Source organism: Limulus polyphemus, unplaced genomic scaffold, assembly GCF_000517525.1.
Source record: "Limulus polyphemus unplaced genomic scaffold, Limulus_polyphemus-2.1.2 Scaffold869, whole genome shotgun sequence".
NCBI lineage: Eukaryota > Metazoa > Arthropoda > Merostomata > Xiphosura > Limulidae > Limulus > Limulus polyphemus.
The window spans coordinates 355,471-376,628 of record NW_013666479.1 but is presented as its reverse complement, the minus strand read 5'-3'; the positions used below and the strand labels follow the sequence as shown (position 1 = coordinate 376,628).

At 33.8% G+C, this 21,158-nt stretch overlaps 1 protein-coding gene across 1 annotated transcript; it reads right to left on the bottom strand.

Annotated features, from left to right (window-relative positions):
* Positions 1-2,701: 2,701 nt before the first annotated feature.
* On the bottom strand, positions 2,702-4,396 carry LOC106460955 (transcription factor MafB-like). Its single transcript, XM_013920716.2, has one exon. It carries the CDS (start codon positions 3,995-3,997, stop codon positions 2,894-2,896), a length of 1,104 nt encoding a protein of 367 aa, XP_013776170.1. The 5' UTR covers positions 3,998-4,396; the 3' UTR covers positions 2,702-2,893.
* Positions 4,397-21,158: the final 16,762 nt, after the last annotated feature.

The window sequence follows — 21,158 nt, the reverse complement described above, 5'->3', positions numbered from 1 at the left end:
CCCACCGCCAACTTTTGGGCTACTCTTTTACCAACGAATAGTGGGATTGACCATCACATTAATACACCCTTATGGCTGAAAGGGCGAACATGTTTGGCGGGATGGGAATTCGAACCCGCGACCCGCAGATTGCGAGTCGAGCGCCCTAACCACCTGGCCATGCCAGGCCACAAGTTGATGCTCAATATTAAGGTTCTACATTCTGTATCATTATACTTTGTCATTTTAGAGAAGCTGTATCTCAATGTTAAGATTTTACATTCTGTGTCATCAGCTTTTTTTTTTTACTTAGGTAATTTGATACTCAATATTAAGGTTCTACATTCTGCATTATTAGACTTTTTCATTTTAGATAAGCTGGAACTCATTGTTAAGATCCTACGTTCTGTCTCATCAGTCTTTCTCACTTAGGTAAACTTAACCTCGGTATTAAGATCCTAAATTCTCTATGAGTCTTTCTTACTTTAAGTAAGTGAAATCCATTGTTACGGTTCTAAATTCTCTATGAGTCTTTCTTACTTTGGCTGAAAGTCAAGATCGTACCTTCTGTATCAGTTTTTCTTTTTTTACATTCGCTGAAACTCTATGTTAAGATGTACATTCTGTACTAGTTTCTCTCGGGATTCTCGTGTAATTTACTGACAGTGCACAGCTAATCCACTTGTAGCTACAAGACTGATACGAACTTTAGGATCTCTGACTATTATTATTAAACATATTATTAAACATGGAGACTTATTAGTAAATATAAATACTAAATTTCGATAATCTATAAAATGTTACCATAGAGTGCAAACGCAGTAATTAAATTACGGTTTCTAAAGAAAGATATTTGATTGAAAAAACAAAATATATATATACTAGAATACTTTTGAACAGTGGTAATTCTGCAGTAATCTTGTATTACTACACTTGTGAATACACATGCATGTACAGGTAACAGATGAATGTTTAGATAGAGTAAAATCGAGATAAATTGCACTCTTATATAAATATATATATATATATATATATACACACACATAAAAGCACTGTTGTATCATGCCTGATAAAGCGTGCTAAGCATATGTCTATTGCTGAAACAAACGGTTTTATAAATTGATGAAAAAATTAAACTGAATTTTGTTACTGCTTGAATTATGTTTGTATTGTGATTTTATATTACTTCACACATACTAACCTATTACATAAATTGTTAGTATATGAACACTTTGCTATAATAAGAGAAATAATAAAACGAGTCCAGTTGATGCTCGTCATACCGGAGACTATATATCTAACTTGATAAATAATTGAAATACCTATAAGTAGCTAAAAAAATAATTTCACATCATCAGAAAAGTTTTATTCTTTTAACTCAAGCATCGCGCTTTCGAAAACCCCCGTACTCTGTTATATCGTTATTAGAATGTCGTCCATAAACCGAAATTTTCTTTAAAATATAATGGAAAAATAAGAGAGTCAACCAAACAATAGACGAAATGTTTTATTTTATTAGCTCGAAACAAACAATCGCAGCTGACTATCATAGTAATGAATGATACAATAAACAAGTCAAAACAGGTGGTGCAAACTTTTTTATCTAATGCACTGTTATGAATATTCATTTTTCTGTTATGTATGAACTGGAAACCATTCACCCAAAATGTGGAGGAAATAGATAAAAATTCCTTTAAAATTTCACGATTTTCTACCACGGACGAGGAATGTATTTCAGTAATTTAGATAAAAGCCGGGATATCTTCCCGTCTGTTAGAAAAGTATTTATTAGGAACTGTTGAATAACACCTTGCACAAAATTCTTCATTATTTATGCACTTAAACCAAAAACGTGATAAAATATTGGACACTAAATAAACATTTATTTTCTCATAAAACATTTCTGGCGCGTAATTATTTATACAAGCCAGACTATACCATGGAAAACATTTTCTATTCTGATTCAAAACAAAAAAAAAACATCCATATGTTAGCATATACATACATATTATCAGTATTTATTTTTATATAATATAAGCATACACTATACCTTTACATGTGTAAACAGAGATTAATCCTCTGTCCAGTGCCTGGTTGCTAACCATTGAGTCACCTACAAAACAGATTTATTCTGATCTTGTAAGGTTTCTTGTGGCCTTGTGTTCGTATTACTTCGGAAAAATAAAATAAAATGAAAAACTACCTACATGCCTACACATTATTGCACACAAAATTTCAACCACTTTTTGTCTCATATAAGATTAATTTCTACAGTCTTGTTAATATCTTAACATGAAGGGATAATAATCATTTCTTTGAACACAATAACAGATTCGTAGCACTGTACTTTCAGTTAGAGAACATGCTTCGGTCGTCAAAACATCTGTTGATACGTTTTACAACCAAAACTCCAACATCGTTATGTATGATAAAGAACAGAAATTGCTTAATGTGAGCGAAACACAGAATGTTTCTTAAGTTTCTCATAAAATATTTTCACATATATATATAGACGTCTTATTCTTCTATTACTCATTACAAAACTCTTTTAATCGTTTTCCTAGATTTATTCGCCTTTTAGGTAACGATTTATGGTGTTGGAAATACTGGTAAATAATATATTCCCCTTCTTAAATCATACTCTTACATAAAAATCAAAATAATCTATTGCATTCCAAATTACAGAAATTTACCCATTTGTCCAGCCTTTTTCCAATTTCCCACCATTACCATTTCTTCTTTCTGGCGATTATACACATATTGTCTGCCATACATAGATGATCTAACGTAACAGCCTTATAACACGAAATTAACACAAAGTTCATGAGAATTATCTCCAAGAGCCGGTGGGGTAGGAAAGCCTTTTTATGTTCAGCAATGATTCTTTTCAGTGTTGTCCATATGTTATTTTCAATCATAAGTAAAATTCGGGAGAGCTGGGGTTGCTTGCTGCACCACTAGATACACTGGACAATGATCTCTGTGAACAGTCTCGATTCTTAGCCCCATTTATTTGTTGTTTGTAGTAATCTCTCTCCTGACATACTCTCTCCAGTTCTTGACGAAGTCGAAATATTTCAGCCTGAAGTAATCTGTTTTTGGTCTCTAGTTCGTGCCTCTGGGCTAGCCGCTTATTTCGGCAGTTTTGGGCATAACCCCGGTTCTTTAACGTTCGTCTTTTCTGTTTGAGACGTACAACTTCTTCCCGTGGGTATCCATGCAATCGCTTGTTCAGCTCTCTAACAGTCAATGTAGTCAGAATGTCGTCTTCCAATAAATGCCACGAGGACTGCTCCTGATCTGTAGATAACCCGCCTCCAGAATTGCTTCCTCCGTCCAACTGGTAAGCAGGCGAGCAGGAGATCTGATTAGAAAATCCCCCCAAAGAACGCGGTGGACCGAGTTCTTGGTGCATGGTAGTCGATGACACGTCAGAAAATTCTCTTTTTTCAAGCCAATTGTCCAGCTCTGCTGCACAGTGTGGCCTTAGGTCGAGGGGTTTGTGAGGGGTCATTCCTCCGTAACGAAATGTCTGAGAAAACCACATCATATTTTCATCCATATGATTAGGTATCTTGGAATCCACGGAGACTGGAGGCATGGTTGGAGTAGCTAAAGTTGATGTCGGCATTGCCCCGAAAGCTGGAGAAGGAGGATTTCCCATGGCATTTCCGGGGGTACTGGCAGCTAGGGCTATCTGTTTTCTTGAGTTCGGTCCCATATTTGACATGCCATTATGCATTGGTAAGTGCTGCTGTGACTCAACTGCTATTGCAGCTCCTAAAGGCACAGACTGTGTGGATACAGGTATGGTCTCGGAGACGTTGTCTCCCACAACACAAGACAAACTACCGAATTTATTGCGGGCCTCTATCTCCCGCTTGACCACCTCTTCCAGGTGATCTAGATCAAAATCGTGTACATAGTCGTCCGACATGCCCGTCCCGTCTGCCTCCATGGTTCCTCGCATCCAAGCCTGTCTGTCGAGATCCGGTCCCGCTACTCCAGCCTCCTGCATCGGCGCTGCATCAAAATAGATGTCGTTCAAAAGTGGCGACCTTGGTTTGCCTTATACGCAGTTGAAGGAGAGAGACGCTACAGTTTCTAAAACCGTCCCATGGTATACACAACCAGCCATAACATAGTTTCAAGTCAGAGTGAAATTCACAAAATCATACTAGAAAATCAGACGTTGTCCAAACTAAGAAACTCTATCTCACAAATTAATTTTCTCGTCCAGACTCAGTAAAGAGTAAATACAGAATGGCTTCTATGCAGCTCACCATCTACTTATTATTGCTACGGAAATAGCACTTACACCATCTACTCGTGAGGACGCAGTCAGCTGAGTGTTTCAGCATCGCATGCCGCGTGTTATGCTTGCGATGCGCGGGGCGTTTCAGACGTTCACTGTATGTCAATATATGCAGGTATATATCAGCTGTATGACGATACTGTGACGTCATCTACGTGCACACCAGGCAGAATTTGCTACTGGCTCAAAGATTGTAGAACATGTTCCGTGGTCAGGAGGAGGATCCCATCAAGAAAGTGTCCATCCTACTTGAAAGTCTGAGTGACATATTAGCCGTTCATGTTGTTAACACTCATACTGATTTTATGAAAAGCGTACACGCGCCATCGAGTATGTTAACATATTATTACTTTCTAATACACACACACACACATATATATATATATATAAAGGTAAGCTTGTCAGGACGAAAAACGGTAATTATTGCTGATAAGTATTTTTGTTATCTAAATAGGTTAATTTTGGTAAAAAAATTCTGCTCCTAGTTTGCTTGAGAAGTACAGAATCGGAAGAGAAGCAAGCGAGTAACATGAAGTGAATGTATATCGACGTTCACCACCATAACGAAATTCAAGGTCTTTTAATATAACGACTCCCAGTGGAAGGGAAATCCTGCGATAGCAGTTTGTAATGACATCAAAAGTGGTGCGCTAGAACTCCGATTAGATAAAAGATATCATAAAAAAACTGAAGTAAAAGTTTAAAAGATCTCAAATTTAGCCAATAGCTAAATGATAAAATGTTTGAACTTTAAACGAATCCAGTAATCTTTAACTTGCAGTTAAGAAATACTTATACTTTACAAGATGCTTTGGCTGTTAGAAAAAAAATTACATAATCCTGGTGTTAAAAACAATAACTAATGTAGTAGCACGTTTTATTGCATTACAAAAATCATTTTAAGAACTGTTCGTTCCTAATAGCTATAAATATTAGAAATATATCTCTGCAATATTATAATATTGAATATCTTTATTTTAATCTTTCTTTCGTTCTCTGTTATCATTGTAACTAACAACAAGTAGGCCTGAAGTATTAAAGTTTAGTTGCTGTAAGCGGAAGTTATAAAAACTGCGTATTTCGCTGGAATGTTATAGTGACTTTTGGCTTCTTGCCAATGCGTATCATAAGATATACAGTATGTATGAAATGCTAATCATAGGGAAATTGAAATAAATCAAATAAGTAGACTAATAAAAGTGTTAAGATGCATAGATAGTAATTTCTGTAAAATGTTTTGAGCAATACGGAAATAACTTCATGTAACTTTTCCAGAAATTTAAAATTTACTATTCAATTATAATACCATGGTAAATACTTATTTTAAGTTGTCTTTAGATTTTGGCACGCAACAACTATTTGTGATACAGATACAAACAATTGTTTACTAATAAAGGCATTTAAAATGTGTTTTTCTTCTATGTCTCTTCAAAACAACAAATAAGTGACAGATATTGGCAAAACAATGCTGAAATTAGGCTATTTAATGTGGAGATTTGTGTGATAATAATAAACTTTTATTTCTAAACCAGCCACCACTTACATTGTGCTCCAGATGCATTAAATATGGATTTACATCGCTAGAAACTGGGTTTCGATACCCGTGGTGGGCAGAGCACAGATAGCCCATTGTGTAGCTTTGTGCCTAATTTCCAAATCAGCATGCATTAAATATGACGCTTATAAAAACATGTTTATTTATTCATAATTATTTATTGTAAATTCATGCTATAATAGTGTTAAACATTTCATAATTCAATATCTTGTTTTAGTTGCTGCTGTTTATTATTATAAACATACAGTGTTAGCATTAAAATATAGTTGTGTATATGTTTAAACCATTTCTGTCAGTAATATTGAGTTTTCGTAGTGCTCCTATACTACAAAAATATTTATTACATCGCTTTATATTACATCGGAGACGAGTCTGTTTTGAAGTTGCTAATAGTGTTCAGTGGTTCATAAAAAAATACAGTCGCTAGAGATATTTAAAATTAGTTAAGCCTATTTTTAGTTTTCATATGCAACTCCTTTCCATAGTAAATCAAAATTATTTATTATTTGAACTGAAACAAACTCAACAAACAATAAAGCTAGTCTGTTACCATCTTAGCGTTACTACTAGCGTAAGCGATATAATTGGTGAAATTATTTTTACATTTAGTTTGATTGTTGTTAAGCGCGAAGTTCCACAATGGTCTGTCTGTGCTCTGACAGGCCAGTGTAGTAAGCCTGCAGACTTTCCACTGAGCTACTGGGAGACTATTGTTACGTGAACTAAATTTGGTGCCTAAGTGGTAAAGAAGGAGTATGTATAACTGCAGCCAGGCAATTTAGTCATTCTCTAGCATTAGAAAGGTCATACTGGTTCAATAATTTTTAAACCTCTGTCCAGCCTTCCTTTCTTAAAGATGTTTATGTCCGACCCTAATCGTTTTATGAACATCAATGCATATTGAAATTTAGTAACTGTTATATAACAATGCAAGGAAAAAGTGAACAGGAAATCACTTATTATACCTATACTATATTATAACTCTATTGTTATTCAAATGACAACATGTATTATTGCACTTCTTCTGTATGTCATAGAATAATTATATCCTTTTGTAAAATTTTTATTCGTATATTATGTCTTTGTTTTAAGTTTTGTGAAGTACACTAATCGCGAATTTATATTGTGTGAAAAATTATAAATGGTGTGCAATCTAAAAGAGCTTCATTGAACATTTCACCAATTATTACGAAATCACTATAATATAACTGAAGCAACTCTGTTTTCAATTACTAAACTACCTCTCATAACTATAGTACAACTCTATGCTATAAAAGTAATATGCTTATAAGCTGTGTAAGCTATAAACCTTTTCTGGAATAGGTATGGGGATAACGTTTCACTCATTTCTGTGTATCGTCCTAAAACTTGTTTCTTGACGATACTTTCCTTAAGAATAACATTCACCACCGTAACCGAGTTACTTGGGTGAGAACACTGGCGACATGTCATCTTTACACATGAGTTCTGTTTTAGATTTGTTAAAGCTGGTGGTAGGATTCGTATTCGTCTTTCGCCTGGGGAACAAATGAAGGAAGACTATCTTTCCCACAGGAAGTGGTGCAGTATATGTTTTGGCAGCTGTTCATCATGGTGAAAAATTGTTCTTCATATCCTCCAGGGAATCGTCAATGACGCCTCCTATAGGCATCACATGGAGACGATATTTCTGCCATATGGTAGGGCAAAGTTTGGCAATAACTTTGTGTTGCAGAATGAAAGTGTCACTGCCCTCAGTGCGCGTATTGTACAGAATTATCTCGACCAGGAGGACATTACAAGATTGCCACGACCAACAAAGTCTGTACATTGTGATACCATTGAGAATTGTTTGGCAGAACTGAGCCAGAACATTGCTAACTACCAACCTAAACCAGCTACTGTAGGTGAGTTGCAACGTCTTCTAATGAAAAGTTGGGATGTAATCACGGTAGATTACATCAATAATCTCATTGACAGCATGCCACTTCACCTTGCAGAGGTTATTAGAAGTAAGAAGGGCCAACCAAGTATTGAATGTTTAATATGAACTGACGTAAGGTTACAGACGCTATTTATACAATTTGATGTTATATTTTGTCATTATATATGTTTTTGGTAAGGTTTTGTTGTGATAGGTAAAATGCTGAATTACACATCTTTCTACAGGTGTTTGATAAAATTGTTTGCTGTTCTAATAAATCATTCATGATGCCCATAGAACCTGTCTCATTATACAAATTACGCATGTAGATGTTTAATATACATACATTCCTCAATTTGACAGTGCTTGGTTGTTTGTTATAAATTTCGCGGAAAGCTACACGAATGCAATCTGCGATAGCCGTCCCTAATTTAGCAGTCAAAGACTAGAGGGAAGGCAGCTAGTCATTACCACCCACTGCCAACTCTTGGGCTACTCGTTTCCAAACGAATAGGGGGATTGACCGTCACATTATAACACCCTCACGGTTGAAAAGGCGAGCATGTTTGGTGGGACGGGGATTCGAACCCACAATAAAAGCGTAAAAAGTGTTCATTTCATATAATAAATTATCATTATATTTTGCTTGTATCTTTGTGTTTATTTGTTGTCAGGCAGAAAGCTACACAATGGACTATCTGTGCTGTGCACACCGCGGTTATCGAAACCAGATATTTAGAATAATAAGCCCTCAAACTTATTGCTGTGTCACTAGGACTTAGAATAGTAAGCCTTGGAAGGATTGGATGGTCATAGCAACTACATTCTTTCATTCCTACCCAATTGTAACGGTTTGATAAACCCTAAACAACTGATATGTAAGAATTTTTGTCCCTAATTCCACATTATACTTCTATTTTTAAATATTTGTACTCTTAAGGGATCATCAATAAAATATGTACGCAATGAGGGGTGGTGGTTTTATGTGTGAGTACCCCAAGAGTACAGGAAAAGAGAAGTTTCTTGACTTAAGTATCTTACGCACAACATTTCATTAAATTAGTGTAAAGACATTACATTATATGAATATATTTATTGATGATAATATATTGATCTTTGTGCTTAATATATAGGATACCCAAGTAATGTAAACAGTCTGTCTACTAGAGAGGTTTGAGTATGTTTTATTAAAACGATTTTGGAGCTTCACGACGTTGTTATAATGTTACCCCGGCTATTCATGCTCTATCTGACGATTATACATCTTAACCATAGCCCTCCAGCCTACTTTCCATTTGCAAAGGGCGCTGTAGAAGACTGACATGTCCAAATCACAGCCATCCTTCCTGCACACTATCCATAGTACACCTACTATATAAGAACGATGCTTTCACAACACCAACAGTCCAGTCGCACAGAAATTCATAGGTACTGCATTCTCCAGATATGTCACAGTTGAAAGAATATTTCGTAGAAGCAATTTGTGCAAGTGACTTGTGTTGCTTTTCTAGACAGAAATATTTCTTGATTATGTTGCATACAATTGTTTGGGGCACGTGGAAGGCTTTTGCCACTGACCTTTTTGTTCGTGGATTCTCACCTGTTGTACAAGACGTCACATTTTCTTACCACGACATTATACAACTTGTTGTAAGTCTCTTTCAGTATGGTCCTTGGTCCCAAATTGATCCATATTCCCTTGTTTGCAATACCATTAAATATACCATAATACTTTTTACTGAGTTGTATTATTTTTGAGAATATTTTACTTAAATATATTAAAACTATTATATTTAATTATTATGTATTGAATTATAGTCCAGGCCTATTAATATTTCATATTTACTAAAGTGACGCCCCCAGTGGCATAGCGGTATGTCCGCGGACTCACAACGCTAAGAACAGGGTTTCGATACCCGTGGTGGGCAGTTCACAGATAGCCCATTGTGTAGCTTTGTGCTTAACTTCAAACAAACAAACAAAAAGTACTAAAGTGACTGTACAAAACGACTCTAGAAATATGCCTAAATAAAAATTTCATATTAAACCTCATCAAAATTACATTTCGTAATTACATTTAACGAACAAAACTAAATTTTCCATATAAATTTATTTATTCTACTTATTTCTAGGGCTCCCAGTGGCATAGCGGTAAATCTTAAGGCTTATAATATTAGATTTCGATACCTGTGGTGGACACATAATAAATAGCCACCTGTGTAGCTTTGTTTTTAACTACAAACAAACTTATTTCTAGGAAAATGTTGACGCCTAACTCAATCCTTGTATAAAATACTTCTGATGCTGATGTTTGGTTCAAGAAACTTTTGATGCTTTTCTCAGTCTATATAGATTTCCATTAATATGTTTGAAGTATTATTTGAACCTATATTTCGAGCTGGCTCTGATAATTTTGTGTAGGAATTCTAGTGTGTTTGAACTACTGTTTTTGGGTGATATATAAGAGGCGAAAATCATAAATTTGTATCAATGGCTACAGAGTTTCTGTGACAAGTTATCAAAATGACAGAAGAAAACTACAAAAAGTATTCTATATTTGCTGAATTGTTTCAGAAGTTTCACCCTGATATGTGAAACAAATATCATGTAAATAATGCAGAATGATTTTAGAATGAAGAAAAATATAAAGACAAGAAACTATCTGAAATGAATGTAAAAGTTCTAAGCATAAAGCTAAACCTATTATTATTCGGTGCACACAGTCAAAAACAGTAAAGGTTCATTGTCAAGATACCCGAATCCAACTACTAATAGTCAAGACACTAGTGCACCAAGTACCAGTCAACCTTCGGTGAATGAAGGTAAATATTTTCATATTTTAATAGACTAAGTTATTAAAGCAATCAAAAGAAATCCTTTGTAGTTCCATGTCCTCTTTACAAAAGATATAACAAAATTTTTTTCGGTCCAAGCCTTTACAAACCACACTTCATATTCAATCTCCTTCACATTCTATATGAAGACTAAAGACACCGTTCACTCACTGCATCTTTGATGATAGTGCTTCATTCAAAATCTAAAACGGCTGCCTCGTGGTTATATTTATTAATGGCGACAGGATTCTAGCTTCCATAGTTTTTGAACAATGTTCTTGAAATTTCACAAATATGGCAAACTCACTGAACCATTGATTTTAGTGTGACATTGAAATTCCAAAATAGCTCCCTGGTGGCCAAACTGAAAAATAGCATTAACAATCTAGTGCCCACAGTTAATGAGCAATGACCTTCAAATTTTGCATTAACTCTGGTGGAACTGAGAATTTAGTTGGAATTTTTTTAGCCGAATCAGAAAAAAACAATATGGCTGCAAGACAGCTACTTTGGAAAATCATTATACCAGTGTAGCATACGATGCTTAAAGGTTTTGTGCAATCATCGATTAAGGAAGGTTTCATGCGCATTTCGAGAGACACACACAGGTGACATTACTATTTTTCTCATTTCTACATTTCCACTAGCACGTACTGATTCTCAGCAAAACAACTTGTGAAATCCCCTTTGTTCTTTTTAAACTAGATTTATGTCTCTTGATATGAGTCTTTTCAGCACCAGCCATACTCCTCTGAACACAGTGCATCTAAATTGCATTAACACCTACACCACTATAACCAGTAAAGTGTATGTCTCACTGGATATGTGGATTTCACCGCTTGGTCCATCAATTACCAAGAAGTATGCAGAAGACCCATGTCATCTATATTCCCAAGAGTGAATGATTCTATTAGTAATATATTGTGCAATACATTTGGCACATTTTCTATCACATGCTGCACCACCCGTTACAGGACAGTCCACAAGCAGATCTACAACAGTGATTGATACTAACATGCCAGATGAGGAGGAAGTAACGGAATCAGTTATACAATAACAGTTACAAGTCCAGCAAATGCCTATAGCTAAAGTGATATCAGTGAACAGGGATATCTCCCATATCCTGGCATGTCCATGAACTGATGATGTGTGAGTTTTGAAATATATATATATATATATATATATATTAAACTGTCATTTAAAGGCTTGACTCAAATTAATGTTAAAAAAATTAATGTTGCTATTGGTTGTGCTATTTTAGTTCAAAGCTACACAATGCTATATGCTCTGTCTACCGCGACGACTAAAACCACAAATTTTAGCCCCTTACCACTGACCTACTGGGGGATTTTTTAATATATAAATCTATCTGATAATTTTATTTTAAATACCACACACTCGTATAAGGAGGGCGTATGGCTGTTTGGCATACTTAAAGAGGGGGGGGATATTTTGCTTACATATTTTATAGCTATTCTCTAACTCTACATTATACTTCCATTGTAATATTACTGTTACTCTTAACTCCATATTAGACTCCAATTTTTAAATATTTCTACTTCTCTTAACTCCACATTATACTATATTGTTCCTAACTCCACATTAGACTTCCATTCTCAAATATTATCGTAGTTCTTGTCATAGCAAAATATCGATTCTGGAAAATAAGTCAAAGAAATTTCGTATTTTAATGCATTTTGGAAATATATTTATTGTTTTGGGAGATGTCGGTTCTATAAAACTATTTCTACTGAAACGAATACGTCAATAGTAAAGAGTGATCGATCTGGTTGACTCTAAAGTACGCTAGTATCTCAGTATCTTTTACATCTTTCCATCATAAATAATAACTTGTGGATATGGTGGAAGATAGAAATTGGCATTCAGAAGATGAATTTCAGATAATCAAGGATCTGAATTTCAGTATTGGAAAGTAATGGCTAAAACATTAACATTAGGTATGTGAAGGTTAAAAAATGAAAGTTAGTAGGTGAGGATTAGATGATGGATGTTAAATGAAGCACATTATGTGAATATCAGGTAAGTATCAGAGATGCATATCAAGTAAGTAATAATCAGATATGAATGGCAGGAAACTGAAGGGATAAGTATTGATCAAAAGGATTATATCGGGTGAATGAGAATCAGAAGATGAAAATTGGATAACTTAGAATCAGAAGATGAATATCGAGTAGAGATTTAGGGATGAAGATAGGGTGATTGAGGATCAAAAATTATAGGTTGGGTAAATGAAATTCGGAAAATGAAATTTTGGTAGTTGAAAGTTAGAAGATTATAAATAAATAAGTCGTGCTGTTTGAGTTTAGATAAGAATGGGTATAAGTAGATAAGCCTATTGTTTCGCATCTCAAGCACATTTTACAAACATCTTTAAAATCAAATATGCTTTTGTACGAGAGTTTCAAATTCAATGATCATCTGTTACAAGTGTAACGATTATATTTGTCAAGAACGAAAATCGTATACATAATGCTTCTGAATATTTACTTTAGAAAGACAATCAGTCAATAATTTATTTACTGGCTAGCAAAAGATGTTAAATTGAGATGAATTGTTTCAAGCAGTAAACACATGAACCAGCTTGGTCTGTGTTCAAGAAATTCTAGTTCCCATTCCCAAACTCGTGCCACAAGCAGCTTTCAGCCAGTGCACGCATATCCGCTCATCCTTGAATGGGGATTAGGTCGACTATTTAAAGTAATATCAGCGTATGTAACTTCTGCACACTCGTCGTACTGTATTGTGTGTTATCACAATACAGTTATCTGTCGAATGGTTCATGGCTTAGTGCCTACCTTCCGGCCCTTTTCTCCAACCTAAAGCATGAAGATGAATAAAATCTAAAGCACGAGTTTCAAGTGGATATTCGGGCAGGTCTTATTGCATTACAAAAAATCTTAGCAACAGACGATGCACATAAAAAAAAACATAATTGACAAGTACGTGATTAATTTGTACAAAAAACATAAGCTCAGAAATGATAGGACATTTCCTTCTTTTATTTTGAAATTATAAATTGGCTTTAATACCTAAATCCAATTTTATTTGTAATTAATTTACTCATACATAGGAAGTGATGAACTTAATAATTAAATCCACGTGTATATTGATCTACATACAACTACGTAGAGAGTATAATGAAAATTTTCTTTCCTTAATTTCTTTTAGATTTCGTATAAATGTAAAACTTTTGTCTTTAAACACTCGTAATGTTGATTGAAATATTCTGTCCAGTTGTCTTTGTTTGGACACAAAACTAATGATTCTAAGTTCACAAATAATTGATTTATAAGCTAGAATCAATCATTTGTATATCCAAATAAAGACAAATATCAACCGGTTTATCTAAGATGATATCAAGATTAAGAAAAGTGTAAACACAACGTGGCTAAGAACTATACATAAGAATAATTTATTAAAATTAAATAGGCATATATATTAAAATCATCTTCGACTTCTTTTTTACTTAAATATTTTTCACTCTAACTGTTCATTAGATATCCTTTTTAAATCATTTAAATATGATCTAAATAAATGATGGATGGATAGAGTATAGGATTGTTTGTTTCAAGTTAAGTACAAAGCTACACAATGGACTATCTGTGCTCTGCCCACCCGGTTTGTAGCGTTGTAAGTCTGCAGACGTGCCACTGCGGAATAGAATATAATAGATAAAAGCATAAATATTATGTTTGTTTCAAAGTGGTGGTTAGCGAAAATCATATTTCACTGATTTATTCAAATTGTTTTCCCTTGTGCAAGGTTTTAAAGTTTGTTAAAAGTCTACCTATTTATTTATCCTGCTATTCGTTTTCATCTTGTTTTTATCCTTTCGCTTTTAAAACAAACCATTCTCAGAGCAATGAAATATTTCCTAACCCTGTTTTAGATAATCAATTTAAGGAAAGTGCTCGCTCCGTTAATATCAAACAGACATTAAAATGCAGAGGTTGAAGTTTCCTTCAGGTATACAGCAGAAGTCCTACAAATAGTCAACCACCGGAGCTTCTCTGCGAGCATTGTATCAATGACGACTTGCTAACTATGTTTCTCGGTAAAGGTTTATTGTGAATTGTTTTTACGGTAGTCTTATGCTTGATATATACCTGGTTGTGTTTGCAGTCTTGTGGAACTAAGGTTGACTGAATCCCCTCATTTTCTTTTAAGAACGACAAAGAAAGCCTTGCAAGTGCTTCCCGCGCTACTTCTTAACTTTGCGTTGTTCAAGACAAACTGTATGTAATAAACATTAACATGAGAACCAGCGAGGTAATGCGTTGTTACATGCAAGGAATTTTATTTTTCAATGCGCTCGTTTTCACGATTTAATCATCGGTTATTATGTACAAAGAACTTTATTTTTCAGTACATTTGATTTCACGATTTAATCAACTGAAACGACCAGTTGCTAGATTCCTCCAGTATCATGTGTGATTTGGTGGTATAGCACTTATGTTCTGAAAAGAAATCACTTCTATAGGGGCAACGTGCAAGTGCAGAAAAGTAATAAAGTGAAAAAAATGTTACCTTAAACTTTGAACTTGGTTACATATATTGGGCAATTTATCCTGTAGGATTTTCTTAAAAGTTGAAATGAAATCAATTTATTTTTCAACTAGACATATGTTACACCCAATATCAAATCAATAAGTAGTACAAAAATATTTTAATTAAAAATATTTTGTTTGTATTTCTTTTTGACTTATAGCAAAGCCAAATTGACCTATCTGCTGTGCCCACTGTGGGAAATCAAACCTCGGATTTTAGCGTTGTAATCCGTAAACTTACCGCTGTCTCACCGGGAGACAAAGTAGTGGAGTCATAAGTGACTCTGAAGAATGAAATTAAAAATAAATGTTTTAAGTGAGTTTAAATATTTGATGTAAAATCAAAAACCATTAGTTAAAATAAACGTTCCTAATTATTTATCTTTCCGAAGTTATGATATCTTCAATTTGGAAGAAGTATCTAAAAGTCAACGGACACTGAAAGCTCTTTGACGAAGATAGAATCAATAGAACATAACAATCTGGTATAAATAGTGTAACTGTGGTTTCAAGCTGTATGTTTGAATTATGCGTCTATAATTATGCTTTAACATTTTACATTTGCATAGGTTAAACCAATGTAAATATAGCAACTAAAAGCTAACATTTCATGGCTTATTCTATAAAAACTATTAATTCACATTAAACCTTATAAGTCGTATCTCTGAAAGCTTATAGATGTTTTCATGTTTCTTTAATCGTCGAAGCTACAAAATTAAATATGATACTCTAAGGGAATTAAAATACATAGCTACAGAACCTTTGCACTTAGGGAAGAACTCGTGATTAAAACATTGAAGTACATTTTATTTACATTTAACGTGAATTGGTTTTATGGATCGGCCACAAACTCTCAAGGAAGAAGTTGCAAGTTTCAAAAGATCTCATCGACTGTTTATAGCTATAGCAATACTCTATTTAGTTAAAGAGTAAAGTTTGACAAAGTCCAAACTGTAAGGTTCTAACTATGTATTAGTGGCAATGTCAAAACACTTTATATCAATATTTCATTAGATAACACAATTTCCATTGGCGAAAATAGCTTTCGTCATAAAGGAATAATAATACCAAGTATCAAGCAAGTATGTTAGCTGATATGAGATATATTGCTTTTCTATGACTCTGTTTTTTGCACATTGAGCGTATTGGCAAAGGCATGGAATATAAGAAGCACTGCATATTCTTTGTGAAGGTTAAGATATGAAAATATTTGAAGTATTACCTATTATGTATATGCATGGGGTAAGTATGGAACATCTGAAAAAGTGTTTATTATGGATTCGCATTTTGCTCAAATGTGACCATAAAATACTGACCCAATCTCTTAATATGTTCGCTGCCATGTGTCCCACCGGTGGGTCAAAACCGTCTTTTAGGCACGGACTGCGTGACACACCGGTGGGTCAAATATTAGAAGTGGCTTCGATGAGCTACTTAAACATGGTATAGTTACTCATATAAATAGTAGACACCTGGGGTTAATTAGAAAAAAAGTATGTTTAGCACTGTGGTAGGAATTACTAATACTACAGGAGGCAGTGAACGTCTTAAGCTTTAGTATTATGAATTGAACGTTTCATGTCACAAGTTGAAATATTCTTCTAAAAACAAATTTCACACGCATATTGAACGAGGTGCTTATGTACAGAGTGTTTCTAATGCTTTAGAAGTGGACGTTCTACGAAGAATACAACAAAGGTTCAATACATGAACCTTATATTAACAGCTCATTTGTGCCATATCCTAGGGTTAATGTTTCTAAGAAATAACATCTAATCAAAATTTTGTTTCTAATGAAAAAAAATAATTATATAGACAATTTTTATTACATTAACGATAATAGTTGTATGAGCTTTTCAAACTACTCTATGACTGTAAATACGTCACGAAACAGTTATATCTGATAAATTTATCTCATTTTCAGTAGTCACACATGGTTCTTGTATCTCTAAAAACTCTCTGAATTGAACGAAATATAAAGAAAATAATATAAACTTTTTATTGATGACCTAGATTGGAACTCCGAATACTATTAGCTACTACTTGGCGATCCTTTCGGAAGTTAATTTTAGTAAAGACTGATTGTTTAAAATATTTGCGCAAAGCTGTCGAAGGTCACCTGCGAATAGCCGCTCTTAATTTTGAACTGATAGGCCAGAGGGAAAGGCAGCTAGTTAACAGTACCCATAATCAAACCTTGATCTACACTTCTCTGATCAAATAGTGGGATTTGACCGTCACTATTGAAGCGCGCCTACAAACTTAAAAAGTGGAGATGATTTTGTAGCAAAGGGTGCAATCCGTGAATCCTCGGATTCATAGCCAGGAAACACTCATTCACTTAGCCACGTCCGTTCTTATGTCGTAAAGTAAAATAGCTTTACTATATTTGCCATATTTTAGTATTGAAAAGAAACTGTGGTATGATCAGTGTTTTCTCTACCATCCATTAACCTTTAAATGGACTATATAGATGCACGTTTGACTTCATTAGGTAACATCTTAGTCAACAATAAGTTAGGAGTGAAATCTGCAAAGAAATGTTAAGCATGTATGTATGTTCTGTAATTTCATTATAGTTGTGAATATTATATAGTATTAAATGATACTAATCTAAAAAAATAATCATTTTAACTAACATTTGAAACCACCATATCTGCTTAATTAATTAGTGATCTGTACGTTTTCTTAAAGCACTTTAGAGTGAAGCACATCAAATGATTTATTTTCTGTAGACACTGTTTTTTAACCATTTTTAATACAACTTTTTAATAATTCTATATCAATGGGCTGCAACACTTCACTAGGGACAGACATAATATGAAATTGACATTAATGATGATAGTTTTTAGGGTCAATAACTGATTTTCTAAGACTACACTCAATTAAATTCTGGGCAGTTTTGACAATTTATATACAATAATTTGTTACGTATTAGAATTTTGAATGATCTGAAATTGAGGTAACTGATAAATTTAAATTTAGTAGTTAAATTGTACATTGGATTTGGTAATTAAGTAAAAGCCGATATATAGTCAGTTTATGATATTTGCCAACAAGATTGATACATACAATTTTCTCTTTTTTTAACACAAATACGTTTTAATATACACGCACAACAATACAATTTACAATAACAATTATTAAAAGTAATGATTTATAAATAAAAGTTTCACAAACTTACAAACTTATCGAGGGTTCACGATGAGCGAGTTAATTAAGAGTCGATGCAGGTACGATTCGCTTAACGGGAAGCTAGCTAACTTTTTCCTCCGTTAATTATCAGACACACACGCCGATATTTTTTCTTACAGGTGACGTTAAGAATCCACTGAAGTTAAATAATTTGTAATGTTCAAACTTTGTAAAGATTCCTGGTCAAATATCTGTAGTTTTTCGATTGATGAGCGTTATAATAATCAATTATAGCTTCCGAAGTTTATAGCACACTAACTATAGCAAACTAATAATAGATATTCTCTTTTGTCGCGTCGCGTTGATTATACTTATAGCTGTGTGGAGGCGTTCTAGAAATTTCAGTTTTATGTAACAATACTGAATTACACTTAAGCGTTGATTATTGTTGATCTTACTCTCGAGAATCTTCTACAACTTTGGAAAATAGGTGGGAGTTTCGCAATACATATTTAACACTATAAGCTACACATGTTTTAAAATATAAACGTAATCTAAACAAACGTTGATACTAAAATAAATATATAATAACAAATTGGTTACAAATTAATCTTACTCATCCGAAAACGAAGTCCATCGACCTCCAGAGGGAGCAATTTATTGGATTTGTTAGGAACAGTTTTAGTTTTTGGTGCTGCAGATCTGACACAGAAGCAAAACCTTCACTGACTTCATCTAGAAAGTAAAGCAGAACAAGTATTTATTTTAATTGTTTGGAATATAATACTTAAAATTGACCTAATTTTTTAAAACGTATTTATGTAATTGACAAAACTCCTCAAAAATAGACTATCACCTGAAGTGTTTTTAAAACATTTACATATTGCATTGGGTGGCTAATGGGTGAATTCGAGGGTCAATAGTTCGCATCTCTTTGCTGCATTATCGCTCTCCGATCTTTGGGGTTATGGGTGTGTTATAAGAGTGACAATTAAATCGCACTATTCGATTAGAGTAGTCCAAGAGTGACTGTGGATGCTGTTCACAAGCTACTTTCCTTCTAGTATTATCAGCTGAAAATTAGGAACGGCTATCACAACAGCCACTGTGTAGCTTTGCAAGAAAATCTGAAGCAAACAAACAAAAGAGATTACATTATTAGTTTTAGTCTATATAAGCATTTGTTTGTAATGTGTTTTTGATGAAGAGGAACATTAAAGTGTGGTAATAATGAGCCAGTTTCGTTTTAACATATTTATATTCCTTTTAGCAAAAAAGAAGTCAATGAACTCGTCCTATCTTACATGCTTTAGAAACATATAATTAATTAACATACTTATGTTCTTAAATAAAATCTAAGCTCGTTTCTTAGTTTTGTGGCTGAAATGGCACAAGAAGTTTGGAATAAGGTAAAATATCTTATTTGTTGTCTGTCAAACAATAAATAGCTGAATCACTAAATGTTTAAGTTACTGATAGAAGTGTAATAATTTGTCTCTGATTACTCTCAGAGTACACACATGTGTATCTAAAATGGAAGAAAAATATTGGATCTCGTAACATGATTATGTTTAACGTAAACGATCATATCCATTTAAACTCTAAATTTCTAAAGGGGCTTGTTTTGCGTTTGTAAATTCAGTTGTATTCGTGACCAATTCACTGTCTCAAAAACGGTGATATATTTATTATTATTGTTACTATTGTAACTAAAGATAAGTGAGTAAACAAAGCCCACATATCTAATGAATCTATTAAGTAAAGCAATGTGATATTAAGATTACATATACATTCAACAAGGAAACCCAAGAAAGACATCACAGTAGAAAGTATTATCTTTAGATAGAGAACAATAAGTGTAGTTCGTCAAAAGATACGTCTTGTGTTTTCGTCTCCGTTTAAGCTGCTTTTCTTTATACGTTGTGCTAATGTCAGTTGCAAACTGTTTTATAGCTGTAGCCACCTAGTTGTCCTCCGGTTGGACAGCGGTAAGTCTTTGGATTTACAACACTACAATCAGGGGTTCGATTCCCCTCGGTGGGCACAGTAGATAGTCTGTTGTTGCTTTGCCGTTACAAAACACACACACGCTACCTAGTTTATTTTTCAAAAGCGAGAATTTAATGTCTGGTTAGGTGTGGTTATTTTATGATATATGAGCATATTGATAGAATTAATAAATACCCTGTTTAAAATGTAAACAAAAAGGTCAAATATTTTAAGTAGCGTTTCTTTGAAGTATCTCAACAGCAAAAAGAAAACATAGCAATGCTTAACTTGTTGAGAATGTAGCATATATCACCTGTTTCGAAATGAATGTATTTAACAAATACTGTAAACATGCCAGAGCACATGAGTGAAAAAATATTTTCGAAATGTTTTCTAGAATGTTACTGAGTTACGATGTCTTGTAATGTAAATAAAACTACAAGATGTTTGAACTTTTTAACACAATGTTTGTCTCGGCTTTGATATATGTAGATATATCGAATCCTGTAAATTTCGAAAGAACAGAGAATGTGTTCATATTTGAATACAGTACTTAGCAGCCGATACGTGGTTCAATAAACATTTTATTCTCCTCACGTGCCAGCACGAAGTATTTATTATTCTTGGCAGTCAAACAGTTCTTACGTAAACCGCAGAGACTTGAGTTTCATTGTTCTTGTGTTTGACACATATGTAGAAACTCTCTTCGAATATACCAAATTATGTTTGTGTAAAAGTCTGGCTGGCAAAAAGATAACTTTGCAAATAATATCCTTTATTATTAAATTTGGAATTAATAATCTTTCTTGTAGTTGTTCATTCATGTGGGTATTACAGAAACCACTTGAAAGAAAACATTTTGAAAAATCAAACATAATCA

Bases quoted from the DNA above. Each gene is read 5' to 3' on its own strand.
- LOC106460955 (XM_013920716.2), bottom strand. From the start codon at position 3,997: ATGCAGGAGGCTGGAGTAGCGGGACCGGATCTCGACAGACAGGCTTGG.